This window comes from Atractosteus spatula, chromosome 2, assembly GCF_055471065.1.
Source record: "Atractosteus spatula isolate fAtrSpa1 chromosome 2, fAtrSpa1.hap1, whole genome shotgun sequence".
Classification (NCBI taxonomy): Eukaryota; Metazoa; Chordata; class Actinopteri; order Semionotiformes; family Lepisosteidae; genus Atractosteus; species Atractosteus spatula.
In genome coordinates, this window is record NC_142707.1 from 17,204,418 (window position 1) to 17,222,489 (window position 18,072).

The 18,072-nt window shown below is 39.1% G+C and overlaps 1 protein-coding gene across 1 annotated transcript in view; it reads left to right on the top strand.

Annotated features, from left to right (window-relative positions):
* The window catches only part of fzd3a (frizzled class receptor 3a), a 39,222-nt gene that overhangs the window by 12,869 nt on the left and 8,281 nt on the right, over positions 1–18,072 (top strand). Inside the window, exons 3-6 of the mRNA XM_088907453.1 lie at positions 5,200–5,396; positions 7,497–8,514; positions 16,744–16,892; positions 17,822–18,058. Of these exons, the coding sequence (XP_088763579.1) occupies positions 5,200–5,396; positions 7,497–8,514; positions 16,744–16,892; positions 17,822–18,058 (1,601 nt within the window). The remainder of the gene's footprint in view (positions 1–5,199; positions 5,397–7,496; positions 8,515–16,743; positions 16,893–17,821; positions 18,059–18,072) is intronic.

The window sequence follows — 18,072 nt, forward strand, 5'->3', positions numbered from 1 at the left end:
TTGCTTCTGCCTCCTGCTGGGTTTCTATTCAAATTCATTCAAAGAAGGAACAGATGAGACCCTACTGCCATCATACTGTATATTTCTTTATTTAAAAATACTAATGTTTGAGAGGATTAATTTCATATTTCTACTTTATATTACTTTATATTACACTTCCTGCTTTTTATTATAATTGATGTTAGACATGCAGTAGGAGCCACAGTCTTGAGCTGGCCTTAATAAGTACTTATGGTCAGGTAATGAGATGAGGAAAATTAAGCAACTGATCCAATTAAGTCATGCTGATCTCAGCTTGCAGAAAATGCAGAAGAGACTGATTCTTCAGGACTAGGTTTGCACACCCTTGCTAGATTTACACTACAGATCAGAGACAGTAATCATAGTAAACTCACAAACCGTAAAAGGACCCATAAGCGCTAAACCAAATTCATTCAATTCTACAAAGATTTAAAATGTGGGTGTGACCTCTCCTTACCTTTGAAGTCTTTCTTTATTTCAGGGAAAGTAATGTAGGACAGGGAGTGGCAAGGTTTTTGCAGGTGCAAATGAATTTCATTCCAAGTAGAACAAAATGTTCTAACAATATATTCTACAATTCTTTTATCATCAGCAAATACCGTATATTAGTATATATATCAATAGTAGTAAAGTACAGTCAGGTCAAATGTATGTTGTGGTTAATATTATTCTTACCTTTCCTTTCATTTAGTTACTCTCTTAACTACATATGTATTGCATGTGATTTTTCTGTTCATATGTTTAAATCAGTGCCAGTGTACTGCAAATTTCCAAAGCAGCCAATGCAGGTTTTTGTTTATACCTTGTTGTGGAAAAGATGCACCAAGGCCTCAAACGACTACATATCAATAAAGGACATTATCACCACAGCCTGTAGAAGGTTTTAATTTTTTTTCATTTTATGTCTGGAATGGCTTCTATTAACAGCCTTATGTCGTTGTAACAGATGTTTTTATTTTAATACCAAGAATACCAAGGTTCCCAATAAAAAAAACCTGAACTGATTATGGCAACCAAGAGCCAGACCTGAGAAACAGTTATTTACATGGATATTTGATATTTTTCCTAACTACTAAAAACAGCTGAATTGGGAAATATTAGCAGAAAGTACTTCAGAGTCACATTTAATTGTTTTATCCACAAGTTTTCTATGAGAACGAGATGGTCCGTTGTGTTAAATTAACATTAATACTTCTGTCCTTGCTTGCGCAGGGCAGTAGTGGCATGAGTTCCTCCCTGTCATCAGGGGTATCTTCCATATCCTCTTGTCAGAGTCAAAAAATACTTTTGATGCTAAAATGGCATAGTATCACGTAACTTGCATTGTTAGATAAAGATGCTTCTTGTAGTAGTTCAGGTGGGTAGCTGCGTCAGCATGCGTAGGCTGAAAAGGAGCAAGTAATAGGTTTATTCCATGCTGAAAAGTGAAGAAAGAAAACACAACGTTTTGGCTGTGGAGCCTTCTTCAGGTGTGAGATGCTTCTGTCTAACACATACATTTCATTATTACAATAATGCATTTTACTGGGATGGAAAAAAACATGCTCTACTGAGGTTCTGTTTAATTTGTGAACCAGACATGGTGTGATTATTAAGATTTAGGGACTGAACAAAGGAAGTTAAAGAGATCACAGAACAGCATGTGCATTTAATGATATCACATTATAATTTTTTTACTTCTTTAACCAGACACACTGTTATGTTATGACACACTGTTGCGGAGCAGTGATTCTGTGGCTAAGGATCTGCACCTGTGGCTGGAAGGTTGCCAGTTCAAATCCTGCAGCCGGCAGAGAAATCCTACTCCATTGGGCCCCTGAGCAAGGCCCTTAACCCCAACTGCTCCAGGGGCGCTGTACAATGGCTGACCCTGCGCTCTGACCCCAAGCTTCTCTCCCTGTCTGTGTGTCTGCGTTTCATGGAGAGCAAGCTGGGGTATGCGAAAAGACGAATTCCTAATGCAACAAAATTGTATAGGGCTAATAAAGTGATGTTATGTTATGTTATGTTATGTTATTCAAGCAGTATATCTGTGCAAAGTACCATTTGTCATGACTCCCCATGTGAGAGGAGGGAATAAATGTTCTTATGAATTTCTGGTGTAAAATATATGGTTGTCTTGTGTTTGTGATGGAAATAAACGAAGACAAAAGTGGGTTAATGCAGAAAAGATTTTTTCTGGATGAAAAATGGATGAAGAATGTTTCTCTTCAGGAAGCTTTCACCGGAGGCCACAATACACAGCAGTAGGTCAGTTGGGGTGTCACTGTTGACAGTACAATAGATCATTGATGTGTGATAAGTGAAGCCAAGCTGACACCAGCTGCGTTTGTCTTCACTGAGTTGCATGTCTTGTTAATATAATAGATGTGTTCTCAGCCATGAGCTCCACAAGGAAGCTGAAAATTAAGAGAGTGCTATTATGTATGAAGGCAAGAAAACAATAAATATTATTTTTACACTTTAGTAAAGGACACCAGGATCAAGTATCGGAGAAACCTTTAAATTATAGTTAAGACGATATATTCGTGTCCTCAAGGTCCTTAATTACTCGTTTGTCTCATTACTCTATCCAATGGCAACAAGTTCAATGCATTTAAAAACTATTAATCACTAGTAACCTGTGAAATATTTCATAATTCCTAAGAAGGATAGTTTAGTGAGTTGCAAGATACAACATATATCTAATGTAGTAAATTTTAGAATGAGCAAAAATACAGTGTAGGCAATTACAGTATATAGGTGGTTGGATTACAGTGCAATATGCTTGAATAGTAAGTATACTGAGCACCATATAGAAATAATTAATGAATGTTGGGACTGCAAATTGAACTGTTAGTTTTTTGGATTAGATAAAGCAACATCAGTTTATTGTCTTAAGTAATTATGTAAATGTGTTGCCATAAATTTCCAGTTTCCCCAGTGTATTGCCTTTCACCTAGGACTTTCTTTTAAACTTTTCTGAGCAGACATTTATTCTCTTTTGCATGAGTACCAGTACACAGAATAATACAGAATGGGTACAGCCTTTCCCAAATTATGTCATCCTACCCAAAAGACATGTTTCAGAGACATGCACTTGAAAATAATCATCTAGAAAAATTTGAATCAGCTGAAACTTTTGAAGTGACTTTTTTTTATAGTCCACAGCTGAACTAGTTGACTGAAACCGACAATCTTAGTCATTTTACATTGTTTACCAAAGGTACATCCTCAGGAGAAGTTAACGCAATTTCATGTTCTCTTACCATTATTTAACCAAGAAATGATTTGTCAAACACTTGACCCATTATCATCAATACAGAGCTGTAGATAAGAGATGTGGATTTTAAATGAAGTAGTTTAAGGTTTAAGTGCTTTAGAATCTTCGAATCTCACTTTTCATATACTGGCCTGTCCTTAAAGGAAGGATGAGGATGTTTAGGCTGACTCCTGCAATCAGCCCACCCTCAGATCATTCATCCTTTAACCTGTACATTTTTACAGGTAATTTTAAAATAAACTATTAAGCACCTATAAACACCTGAAAACCTATTTTGGCCAATTATTAGATAAACTAATCTTCAGTTACACAGCTAATAGCTCAGTTGAAATGAAAACCTGTAGAAAGTATTTTGTAGCTGCCCAAAAATGTACCTGGGTACTTCAAAATACAAGCTGTGAACATCACATTTATTATGGAACATTCTTCTTGCATCTGCTTAATGGAAAGCCACCATCACCTACTGGATACAAAAAAATTGAATTTAGTTTGGTTTAACCATGCACTGACGTATACTGGTGCAAGTGAAAATGAGCCAGAACATCCCAGGAGATTGGATTATAGATAATGCAAGAGATGTGGGGTAAGGATTTTTCTTCTTTGATTTATCGGGGATTATCTGTACTTTTAATATTGGAGGCTGAAGAGTGAAGGTTTAGACAGGACTGGTGTGCAGAACAATACAAAGGTTTTTAAAAAGGTATAATAACTGTAATTTAGCAGCACCGTGGTTCATTTTCAGTTTCCATTTCCCTGTCTTGCTATTCACTGGATCTCTGGGTTTAAACAAGGTTCACATTCATGCCACTGATGTATTGAGGGTTATCTGCTCCTCCGAGCTCCCTAAGGCAGATCGGTGGAGACAATGGTGCATCCTCAGTAGGAAGCGAATGTGTCATGGCTTGGCAGTGAGTGTGCTTTCATTGTTACTTGGTTCCTGGGATTTGCATGTCAATTCCCTGCCTGACAGCTGCTCCCTCACACAGCAGGCTGACATCACTAACTGCTGCCACGGCCCTTTGTGTGTAATGTGTGTTTCATGGAAAAAAAACCATTCAGAACTGCCGATAACCCTGTTCACTTGAATTGGAAGCATCAAGTTACTGTGGTTCCCTAGTCTTTTTTTCTGCAGAGGGGGGTGGTGTGCTTTAGTTAACTCAGAGTTAACGCCTGGATGTCCTTTAGCCTTCGGTGGACTTTATTGTGAATTTAGCTTTTAACAAGAATTTGTAGTCAATGAAAGCTTAATTATTTGAAGTGTCATTTTGTCAGATTGTTGGCATAGTGTTAAGCATTGCTGCCTTGCAGTGTTGGGTCCGAGTTCTATTTTGGACCTGGAGCTTTGTCTGTGTAGAGCTTGTATGTTGTGCCCATGTTCACAGGGGTTTCCTCCACAGTCCAAAGACATACTAGTAGGTTAATCAGCTTCTGGGAAAATTGGCCTCGGTGCTCTGGTGTGAGTGTGTTTGTGTGCCCTGTGATGGACTGGCGTCCTGTCCAGGGTGTACCCCACCTTGCTCCCTTGGTTGATGATCCTGCAGTCCTCCTTACTGTTGGTTGGCATTAATAATGATCCTCTACGTTCTTGTTCCATTTATTGGTATAAGATGTTAACCCATTTTTCATAGAGTAGTTTTAAGACCCCTTTTTGAAACCTCAGATATCAGAATGTTTGATAAAACACGAGTGCACATTCTTCACAAAAGCACTTATTCATCAGCATTTGATTAGTTCTTTTTGTTCATATTTTAACAGGATTTTTTTGACCCATTAACCTGGTTTTGAAAAGCAATAAGTAGAGTGTACGGCTGAGCAAGATCTCACACCTCTTCTGACAGCCTAAAAGTTCTAAAGCTTAGAAAAATAACTGCTCTTCTGCTCTGGGCTTCGCTAAGTGTCCTGTGTTTGTTTTGTAGCCCTTCCACCCAATGGTGAACCTCCAGTGCTCTCTGGACCTGCGGCCTTTCCTGTGTGCTCTCTACGCCCCTGTGTGCACAGAGTACGGCCGCGTCTCCCTGCCCTGCCGCCGGCTTTGCCAGCGGGCACACCGGGACTGCACCAAGCTCATGGAAATGTTTGGAGTGTCCTGGCCAGAAGAGATGGAGTGCAGCAGGTAACCCTCCGCCTGTTTGCCTTTTTGTGATTGTGCTTGTGTGTCTGCCTTGTGATTCTGCAATGACAGGCTCACCTCCTTCCGAGTCCTTTGTATTCATTTACAGATTCTGGCTGTCCACACCTCTCCTCCTGTTCTCCCTCTGTTTGGACACCAGTTCTCACTCGCTTTATGCACATTTGCCACCCGGTCCCCACCTCTTCCTACCTACTCAATTTTTTGTTCTCCTATGCCTTAAATATTTGCTACTTTCCCTCTCTTCCTCACACTTGAAGAAAGATCCACAGCCGAATCATAGGATTTCATTTTACCTTGTAGTATGGAATGAACCTTGAATCATTTTTTAATCAAAATTTCATTTTGTTTTTCTCAAAATGCTTATTGTCTTTATTTACTCATTGGAAAGCAGTTTTCACTGAGTAAGCCTGTTTGTTGCCTATTAGTATTTGCAATGATTTATTAGTCTTGACAGTCTGCTTATCTATCTGCTTTCTTTTTAATTTATCATATATCCCACAGTATAAAATTAGGTCATTTCCACTCCAGACTGTACCTCATCAGCATGATGGATTACAATACTGTGAGGGTGCCCCTTGTACCCATTCCACTATATTTATGACTGACTGAAGTCTGTGTCATTCAGTGAAGGAATGTAGGTCAACATTTGGCGTTAAATAAGATGTTAACAGACATTAACATGGATTTATCTTATGCCAGTGCATCTACTACAAAAAAGATTGTCAGGTTCCTGATTAAACTTGAACAGATTTTAAGTTCATGAGATGCTCAGTATACATTAGCCTTGATTTTTATTTTTTATCTACCCAGTTTTGCCTATCTTTTGGATTGAGGGAGGGCCTGTGTTGGATGACCGAGGCTGTTATTTATTACTGTGATGTCAGAACCATGCTCAAAAACTGTTCTCTACATGATCTTTGCTGTTATACATAATAGAGCTGATTATTACTTTTAGATGATTTACATGACCATCTCTTATAGAATCCTACTCCGTTGGGCCCCTGAGCAAGGCCCTTAACACCAGCTGCTCCAGGGGTGCCATATAAATGGCTGACCCTGCGCTATGACCCCAAGCTTCTCTCCCTGTCTGTGTGTCTCCTGGAGAGCATGCTGGGGTATGCGAAGAGACTAATTCCTAATATAAGAAATTATATATGGCCAATAAAGTGATCTTATCTTATCTCCTACTTGCTTGCCACAAGCCACACCATTCACAATATATTTACTACTCTATGATGGTAACGCTGCTTATACTTTGTAGGTCTTGAGTTTCTGGTCAGCCTGACAACCAGTGACAATTTAGCATGTTGATATAATATTGTATCAACTAATATTTCCTTTTACACAAAATCTATTGATCTATAATGCGTTTCATGAATACTGTAATGCACCGGGGGTTCAGGCGGGCGCCCTTGCCGCATTAGGTCGGCCCCGCACCGTCGGGGGCTCGAACCCGGGACTCAACAGGGACCCAGCCCGGTGAGCTAAAGAGAGATCTCTCTACAGCCCAGTAGCTGTAGTCCTGCTATTACAGGGAAGGGCGGTGATGTCACCGCTCTGGTAAGCTGGCTCTTACACAGTACCTGTCGGCCGTAAGCGTTACAATACTATACTTTAACATTGACACTCATTAACGCCAAAACCTCAGTTCTATTATACTGTATATGGGAATCTGTCTATAACAGTTTAGAATGATGCACTTTTTATGATTGATGGTCTTAAATATTCTACTGAAGCATATTTTTATTTGGGAAATCTGGAAAAATATTGTTTTTTTTAAATGAAACACTAAATCACACTAGGTTAAAATAGAATGTTTACTTTCCATGACTTCCCGTGTTGTCTCTGGTATTTCAAATTTAGTCATTTATAATTCTAAAGAGAAGCATTTCTTTAAAAGAGTCCTTACCAGTCCGTTACTCTGATTAAAAAGCACCATTCGTTTTTAATTTTGGTCATAAAATGCATTACATGCATTGGCGGTTTGTTAAATACCTTGTCCTCCGGTCTTCTTTTTATTGACAAGTGTAAAATAATCTGAAGTTAAACATTACTTATGCCTTGTATTGGTGCTCTCCTCAGGTTCCCAGACTGTGATGAGTCTTACCCCCGCCCTGTGGACCTGCTGTCTAGTTTGGACAGCACAGAGGAGTCCCCCATGGCAGTTCAGCGGGACTACGGTTTCTGGTGCCCACGTGAGCTGAAGATTGAACCAGACCTGAGCTACTCCTTCCTCGGGGTGCGAGACTGCTCTCCTCCCTGCCCCAACATGTATTTCCGTCGGGAAGAGCTCTCCTTTGCGCGCTACTTCATTGGCGTCATCTCCATTGTGTGTCTGTCAGCCACCCTCTTCACCTTTCTGACCTTCCTCATTGACGTCACTCGCTTCCGCTACCCTGAGCGACCCATCATCTTCTATGCTGTCTGCTACATGATGGTCTCCTTGGTCTTCTTCCTGGGTTTCCTGCTAGAGGACCGGGTGGCCTGCAACGCTGCCAGTCCTGGACATTACAAGGCCTCCACGGTCACGCAGGGCTCCCACAACAAAGCCTGCACCCTGCTTTTCATGGTACTCTACTTCTTCACTATGGCTGGCAGTGTGTGGTGGGTCATTCTCACTATCACCTGGTTTCTAGCAGCTGTGCCCAAGTGGGGCAGTGAAGCCATTGAGAAGAAAGCCCTCCTGTTTCATGCCAGCGCCTGGGGCATCCCAGGCACACTGACAGTGATCCTGCTGGCTATGAACAAGATTGAGGGTGACAACGTGAGTGGAGTGTGCTTTGTGGGGCTTTACGACGTGGATGCGCTACGCTACTTTGTGCTGGCCCCGCTGTGTCTCGATGTGCTGGTGGGCGTCTCCCTACTGCTGGCAGGCATCGTGTCCCTAAACCGGGTGCGTATTGAGATCCCGCTGGAGAAAGAGAATCAGGACAAGCTGGTGAAGTTCATGATCCGGATTGGGGTGTTCAGCGTGCTGTACCTGGTGCCCTTGCTCGTGGTCATCGGATGTTACTTTTACGAACAAAGCTACCGGTCTGTCTGGGAGATCACCTGGGTGCAGGAGCGCTGTCGCGACTATCACATTCCCTGTCCTTACCAGGTAGGCTCTTTAACTTGTCTGTTTGTGTCAGCATAGTATATTATCCATAGAATAGAAACCATATCTAATACGTTCAAAAGTGCAACATTTAGTTTATACAAATAGCAATCAATCAAATTCTTAAAACAGACTATAAAGTATCATACCTTTAGGGATTCTGGTTAACTTCTTTTAACTGTGTTCTGGTTTTTGTGTCAGCTGAATTCTTAATTGCATTTCAATTTTCTTTTTCTTTTCTTTCAGATTTAAAAAAAAGTGAAAGAGATTATAATTGGTCTCATCCTTATGTGAATTTCTGAGTTTCAGATTTTCCCTTACTAATTAGTGTTATCTGAAATAACATAAATTGATCACCTTTAGAGAGAAACAAGAGAGTAAGCTCTTCCTAAACAGAAGGAAAGCTTATATGTTTTGCATGCTAAAGCAGTTAGAACAATACGATTGAACCATAGTAGTTCGGAAACCAAGGGCTGACTATAGAAAGAGGTAAACAGAGTCTAAACAAGTCAATTATTAGCACCAGTGTTCACTAGCAAGCACAGGGTTCCCCCAGGACCTGAGCTGGGATCCAAGGCTTTAAAACATAATTCATGTTTTTAAACAGTATCTTGTTGGATGCTTTCTACATGTCATTGCAGTTTTAGACAATGTATTGACACCTGTTTTAACAGAAATATTGTTCATCACAAATCCTTTTCAGTAAGCAGTGAAATAAGTCAGAGCACCCAAAAAACTAGACTAGGTTGTTGAAGGAATGAAATATGAAATAAACAGGTTTGGGGGCAAGTCATCAAAATCATGTCAGTTGTATTCCATTTACAAATAAGGCATAAGACATTAATTGAAAACCCTTGCTTGTAATTAGCAGTTTTTGTAGTTTTAATCAGCTTACAATTAGTTTAAATGAATGGGAAAATGAACACTGAAAATCTTAATTTTTATGCATCTAGTTCACATATTCTTAAGGCTATCTTTTACAAAATACAATCTCTACCATTTTTTGTTACACCAACACAATTTCAAATATCCATCTGTGTTTTCCAAATCTCTGCTTGAAGATGCCAATGCTGCGAGCACACAGTGAAGACAGAGCCCTCTGATCTGCCCACCTTCGAGTCATTTGTATTTATCAACTCAGGTAGCACAGCCCTGGATGTTAAATGATTTGTTTTTGAGGAGACGCAGGTTCCATTCTGACAACCATCACTGGACTGCGTACTGTCTTAGGGTCACAGGAATTGTTGTGTTGCTTAAAGCTGAAACAGCTCTTGTTGACTGATTCCACCCTGTCCTCCTAATTGGCAGAGTACTTGGAAAATCCTAGTCATAGTCAGCTAGTTCCATAACCCAAACTGACCCCGTGATCACAAAGTCCAACTGCTCTCCTTGGACACGAGGTTTTACTTGTTGAGCCGCTCTGGGGATTAGTGAAGATTATGTCTTCAATTAGAAAAAACAATTCCAAGACAACTACCTAAGATTAATTTGGATTTATTGACAACAACACTCTGAAGATTATTCCTTCTCTGTAAAAAATATTGTAGTGTCACAGGGGGATTGAACACTTAAAACCAAAAACAAATGGTCAGAGTTACTTTCACAGCAGAGCTTTCTTTCAATTCTCTCCGTTTTCACCTCCAACTCCACTCTCCTGTCTGAAGGCAAACAACGTCTTTTACTGTTTATAAAAGTTCCCACTCTTGTCTTGAATCACAATCCGTAAATCGTTGTCTGTTTTCATTCTTTTTCCATCACCATTTAAGGATCTTGCCACACCAGTGCTGAATCACAATCCGTAAGTCGTTGACTATTTTCGTACCAGTCCGTTATTCCTTAAGTTAAAATACAAATTTCACTATCCACCCAAAACATCCTACTTCTGTCTTCCTCGCTGCTGATTCCTTCTGGGTCCTTTATATTTTGTACTACCTAATGGAGCTCACCTGTTCCCAGTTGTATTGTTGTTTAGGGCCCTTCTTTTGATAGGTCAACTCATTCCTCCCTGCGATCATCTTGCTTAGGTCCATTCCAAGTATTCTAAGAATATCATTGTGGAAATACCTTGATGATCCTCTCATAGGTGACCTTACAATATAATGGGGACTTCACGGGTACAAGCGTTCTCCAAAACTTAGGAAAGAACATGAATTTCCTTAAACTATGAAGCCCCGTGTGTCTTTGTGGAAGATGCAATTGTTGGCTCTTCCACACTTCTGAATGATGATCTTTAGTCTTCTCTAATCTGGGATACACCAGGGATTATACTGTATATGTGTAATAAAATTTAAACTCTGTAGACTATTATAAAATCATACTGGCCCCTCTAATATCTCTTCCAGCAGCAACCTTAGTTTTAACTGGAAGGTCTCCCATGCAGGTACTGACCAGGCTCACACCTGATTAGCTTCAGTGGGTTGCCAGTTGTGAGCTGCAAGGCGATGTGACTGCTGGCGAATATAACAGACATTAACCCATATTCATTTCACATCTCTCCTATATGAATCCACACAACTACATTAAAAAGTTGAGTCTTTGTCTGAAAAGAGTCTGCAGATAATACTAGTAAAATATTATAACACTTATAATATTATACTTATAATATTAAAATAATTATAATAATTAAAGTATTATAATACTGGTGTCATAAGTGAACCTGCTGTATTTAGGTATTTATAACTTTGTCTGTTACTTTTTGAGATTTACAAAAACAAATAATGTGTATTATCAGTCATGTTATTTTATAATTACTAAGAAATTATTAATTTAGCACCAATTTAACCTCAAAAGATGCAATTATTTCATATTTTTCATTTCATGTTTTATGAGGCATCTTCAAAAAACCCATGTTTGTCTTAGGGTCAGGTGGCAGTAAACATAAGATTGTTAGTTTTTGGTGTTTTGCTTTTGTGAGCTGCGCATTGTGTGTTACACAAATGACAGTATTTAGTAGACTAGATCAGAATCCTATGAACTGGTCCCTTATGCTATTAATGTGTTTTTGGAAACATGGCTCCTAAACACCTGTCTTACCCTGTTCATCGCAAGAATAATTCAAATTAACAATCATGAGTCACAACAACTGCTTGGGATTTTCTAGTTGAAGGGCATAGCTCTTTCATGTGCAGCTTCTTTTTTATCTTACCCTAGTAATTCAACCGAAGGCTGCCACCTAAACAACCACTTCAATAGACATCCCACATTCTTTCCCAATTTAATTATTAACCACTTATCCGGCACAGGGGAGGATATGTGTTCCTAGTCTAGGAGATTCTCCCAGGCAGAACTTCTCTCTCAACTCATTACATGGTTTGATAAAGGTATTCTCAAATTACAGTTGTGTGCTGGATATCTCTCTTCTGTGTAATCCAGCTGCTTGATACAGAAAATGAACAGATGAACGTATTTTTGAATAGGAGCTTCAATTAAAGAGATATTTTTCACGTATCATTGTTCTTACATCAGGTATTGACGTTTAAACAACAGGGCAATAAAAATGCCTGTACATTTGTGTGCATACAAATTTACAAGAATTTCTACATAAACCTAGAGCTCATCCATCCATCCATTTGTAACCACTTCTTCTAATTCAGGCTCGAGGAGGAGCAGAGTCTTAACTTGGCAAGCAACAGGCACAAAGCAGGGTACACCCCTGGACAGGACACCAGTTCATCCCATTGCACATACTGACACAAACACACACATGCCAATATTCCCAGAAGCTAGTTAAACTACCATTATGTTTCTGGACTGTGGGAGAAAAGCAGAGCACCCAGAAGAATCGCACATGAACATGGGGAGAATATACAAACTACATGCAGATAGCACCCAAGGTCAGGAATTGAACTCAGGATTTGTATCACTGCCAAATTAAAATACAATACCTACTGTAGAAGTGTGGCATCTGTTGAGATTAGCAATTTGCTCATTAAAGCTTTATAGTATTTACTGTATCTCCAAAAATGTACTTGGGTGTTGACAAATACTAAATCAAGTGAAAAACAGTGAGGTGTTCATTAAAAAAGGCATCTACAGTATGACATGAGTCTGTATTTTAAACATCATAGTTATGTTCTCTGCGGACTGGACACAGTCACCCGTGTCAAGAAATCCCATTGGATTTTGTACAGTATTAAAAAAACCAAGAAAGATTGTGAATGTTAAACATTTCATGTTAATGATAAATACCCAGAGAAACTTAGAGAAATATTAGCACTGTAAATATGCCAACTGATTTTAACTATGTAAATAGCATCCATTGTTCTGTCATTACCTCACATTTTTATGTGAGGCAATAAAAAAATGCCCATACATTTTTTTGAGAAATTTAAAACCGTATTTCCTCATCTAACAATTTAGAAAATGCTGTTATACTGTTAAAAGGAAACAAAAATAAAAAAGAACATAGAAGGTCCAAATCCAGGTTGCACCAAAAAGAATATATTTGTGTATGTTAAGACTGTACGGTGCTGCTTGAAAGTATGTGAACTTTTCATTTTTGAATGTCTGTCTTTGAAAGACAAACAATCTTAAAGAACTATTTTATCTGAACTCCAATATTTAATAAAGATAACCTGAATAATGGACACACTTACAAAAATATATAGTTTCACTATTTATTAAATAAAACATGTTTATTTAACAGAAACTCAATGATCCCTGTGTGCAGAAGTAAGCGGTGGTACACCCTTTAGCAGCTTGGACAGCAACCAAACGTTTCCTCTAGTTTTTAATCAATAGTCTCTCAGATCTGCCTTTTCTGCTCACTCTTCCTTGCAAAACTGCTTCAACTGCTTCAGATTTGTTGTCTGGAACAGCCAACTTTAGGTCTTTCCACACCATTTCTATTGGACTGTGATGTGGACTTTGACTCAGTCATTTCAAAACACAAAAATTCTTCCTTTCAGTCCATTTTTTAGTAGATCTGTTGGAAGGTTTAGGATCATTGTTATGCTGGAGCACCCATTTTTCTGGCTCAACTTGGCCTGCCATTCTTCTCCAGAATATTTTGGTCTTGCTTTGAATTCGTGGCTCCCTCAATGATGGGGAGTCGTCCAGGTCCATGGGCAGAAAAGCAGCCCCAAACCATGACCAGCACCATGCCTAACACTGGGGATAAGGTTATTTTGGTGGTAGGCAATGTTACGTTTTTTCCCAAATATGGCATTTTGTGTTGTGGCCAAAAAGATCAATTTTAGATGCATCCATCCATCTAAAACATTCTTCCAGGATGTGCACAGGATCATCCAAATGGTCTTTTGCCAGTTTAAGACAAGCAGGAGTGTTTTTTAAAGGGTTTCTTCTGGCTGCCCTACCTTGAATGGCATTGCTATTCAGCTTGTGTCGTATTGTGAAGGTATGGACCATCAGCTACAGCAAGACAGGGTGTATCGATCCTTGGCTGTGGTCCTCGTTTTTTTAGGACATCCTGTGTAAGTTTTCTTGTTGCTTGCTTTATAGGATATCTTTGACATCCACATCTTGGTAGAGTCATATTTTCTCAGTTTGTAGACTATTTGTCTTGTAGTATACTGATGAATTCCAAAACAGTGACTTAAGGTTTTATAACCCCCCCCCCCCCCCCCCCAGAGTGAATAGCTCTTAAATAACTCTTCCTGAGTCATGTGTCATGGTGTATTACACTAAACTGTATGGATAAGACCACATTGACTAGGTTTCTTCCCATTATATATTAGAGGGCCTCCCAAAGTTTGTCCTGGTGATTGACTCTTTAATTGGTTAACTTGGTAGCGTTATTTTAGCACCTAGTTGTACTTACTCGTTGACTGAGCTGATTTTTTGCACATGCACTATTTCCTTATTTACCTATTTCTTTGGCTGTTGCATGTATCAATTCCTAAACAACGTATAAAATTTGTGGATATAAACACTTTCTTTTAGAAACGTAAGGACTAATTTTAATCAAAGAGGAATTTAATTGTAAAAATTTAACATTTAAAGAACTACAATAGGGGTTCACAAACATCCAAGCAGCACTATTTCTGCTTTTCAAAATGGCTTCCAATAGTTTGTTTTTCTGTTGCTCCTGGTTTTCCCACATCCAGGAGTCTTTCTGGTTAAGTTTGATTGGCTGTACTTAGTCATTTTCTTCATAGCCCTTTGATGGATAGACATCCTATCATGGGCGAGGGCAGTCATGTTTTCTCAGTCCCATCTTGCGACCTTTGTTTCCAGAATAGGCTCTGTGCTGCCTCGGCCTCACCACAACAGGCACTTTTCTGATAATAACTGGATGGGTGGATGGGTTCCTCGGTGAGGAGGAAAAAATTGAGAGGGATAGATGAATTGTTTTCTCTCTGGGGATGTGTATTTATGTGCAGCAGTGAATGCTTGAGGGGCTTTTGGGAGGGAATGGTGTGAGGGGTGAATGATATCAAGAAGCAGGTATGAATCTTGGCTCGACTTGGAAAAGGCTCATTATAGATACTAGGCCTCCAGGGAGACCTAGAGGCTGAAGGTATAGGGAAGGTACAAAGAAAGCTGAAGTTACAGAGGGAGTCAGGCAAGCTGGTGATTCTTCTTAGGATGTGATCCACCCTTTTTTTTCTACAGAGCTGGCTAGAAGATCTTTTTTTCTTCCCTGTAAAGCTATATTGAACTGTGTTAAATTATATACAGAACTAAGTGCTTCAGAATTTGCCTCCTTGGTGTTGTTATATCACTGTTTTTGAGGTTAAGGAGTATAATATATCAAATGATTTTTTTAATTTTCATTTTTAACACCTTTCTGAAACCCACGTGGCACATATATTCCATCATGAAGTGTTTCAGAGAGGGCAGCACAGATGGTTTCTAGTTTGTGTGCCGTAAGGAGAAGAGAGGATTGTCTGTGATCAGTGAGCTGTGTAGTCTATCAAGGCTGAGACGCATACTATCCTCAAAACAAACAGGCCCTGGGGCCAGGCAGCACAGATATGAAAAGGCTTGGCTGTCTCTGGAGAGACAGGGCAGTGTGCAGACACTGCACCTGCTAAAACATGTTATAATGTATTGATTTGATCATCCAAAATATAGATATGGGCATGGATAAATGTATTTGAAAAATATATAATACCACTATCTTTAAGTGAGTCATGTTAACACTGCCAGGGCTTTATATTGTTTAAACTCCTGTTAAAAAGAATATTGCTGTAGTTAGAAAAATCATAAATACAGTGACATCTGATCCACTATATATAATATATATATACTTTATATAGATTACTATTTAGGCCCTTATAGGATATTAATTGTAATTAGTGCCATTATTGTGAGAATTGGATTAATTACAAAAAATATTATAATGCTTTACCTGAGTGAGGCTAAAAAACACCATTATAACTCCTCTGTTTACTGTGATTTCCTGTAATGTCAAATAACTGTAGGATTATGCATGTTATATTGTGTTTATCCTCATCCAAGCAGAACATTATAAATAGAATTCACATTTGATGAAAATGGTATTATGTACATTTGGGGTCCTTATAGTGTCACTTTAGTTTCCAGTTGAGAATGGGTTAAAAATCTGAAGATGCTCCTGTGTGATCTGCCTTCATATTGGCTTTATTTTGATCATGACACAGGCTTTGATATCCAGCAGAGACATGTAAGTGGAAATGAAACCCCCTCCTCCAAAAAATACATGTAGCAATAATTATATTACGTATGAGATGATGTGGGTGGGTATAGGTTTTAGTGGATTGTCCAACTCTAGCTTAGCTTAAAAGCCAAGAAGTACACGATATTTTCTCTCATTTCTATTTTTTCTTTACTGAGAAAATGTTGTAGGTAGTAAATTCATAAATATTTATAATATGTAGCACTTGCTGAGTTAAAATAAGAAGCTGCTTATTTTTCCATTTGGCAGATTTGTCAAGACTTAGAATTTCAATATCTGTTATATTTTGATCCTCTTTGAGAATTGTAGTTGAGATGAGTCTGCTTTTGAGGATTCACAAGGCTGTCCTTAAAATAGTGAATCTTCATCACAGTCAGTCCTTACTAAATCTTCATTTTGACAATCTGTAAAAGGGAGTTTTAAATAATAGTTATTACCATATCCTAATTAATACTACAGGTGTGGAATTCCAAAATCAGGATATTTATAAGAACACGATCTTGAGAAACAGCTCCTAAGAAGTTCATTTTGAGATTTAATGGAGAGCAAGTGCTCCTTTCGGAATCTTCACCAGGTTTTATTAAACATGTTTTGCTGTCTGGCCCCTTGTGTAGGTATCCCAGACAAGCCGGCCTGACCTTATCCTCTTTCTGATGAAGTACCTGATGGCGCTGGTTGTGGGCATTCCATCTGTGTTCTGGGTAGGCAGCAAGAAGACCTGCTTTGAGTGGGCCAGCTTCTTCCACGGTCGGCGCAGAAAAGAGTGAGTTATGGTGGAAATGGGGGAAGTTGAAAGGGCTAACACTACCATTTTTATTTTTAATAAAGGTTTTTCCTCATGATTTCTATCCTTTTTAAATTATATCTGCTTCTTCTGAAAGAAACATGGCTTCTGAATAGTTCTGTTCTAAAGATACTGGACTGATACTGGTGGGGTGGGCCACACTTTGTGTACTGTAAGGGGTTTTCTGAGCATTTATTAAATGCATTTATTAAATATCCCTTTAAATGTGGTGGGACAAAATATCACTTAAAGCAATAGGTAACCTGTTATAAACTTACTAAGCCAATATTCATTACAATTTATTAATTGTAGTTCCACAGTGTAATGTAATTGAGAATTTATAGGCAAAAGAAAAATATTTTTACAGGAGAATTCAGCTTTACATACATAGAACTGGAAACAGAAGAAGCAGAAACCAAAATGGCAGACATGGCTAATGACTGTTTTCTATCTCAGTTTGTCAGAGCACCTACAAGTGGAAATGATTGGATAGATCTGGTGTTTTTTAGCAACCCAGACAGAGTAAAGCAAAAAAGAGAACCTTTTGAAAACAGTGATCAGCATGAGATTTGCTTTGAAGTATACATTGAATTGCACAGGAAGAATCCAAATCAAATCAGTATTCCAAATGGTAACAAATCAATTAGGAAAAATCTAAAGGACAAGTTAAAAGAAGCATAGCTCGGGCTGAACCTATTCGTTCAGCAGACTGAGTACTTTTCTTTTTAAGATCAGTATGTAACCACTTCACTTGGTCAAGAAGGACAGGATGTTTTGGGTTTTTTTTTTACCAGCTCCAATTCCCTGCCTCTCTGTCTTCTTTCACTGTGTGTTGCTGGTCTAATGTTGTCTGATGCTGGCGTTGATGTTAGATTCATTGCCTGGCTTTTCACTCTTATCTTTTACAGCAGCGCAGTGAATGAGAGCAGGCAGGTGCTGCAGGAGCCGGACTTTGCCCAGTCTCTGCTTCGAGACCCCAACACTCCCATCATCCGGAAATCCAGAGGCACATCCACCCAGGGCACCTCCACCCATGCCTCTTCCACTCACCTGGCCATGCTGGACGACCAGCGGAGCAAAGCAGGCAGTGTGCACAGCAAGATGAGCAGTTACCACGGCAGCCTGCACCGCTCACGAGACGGCAGGTAAGGCCGTGTGG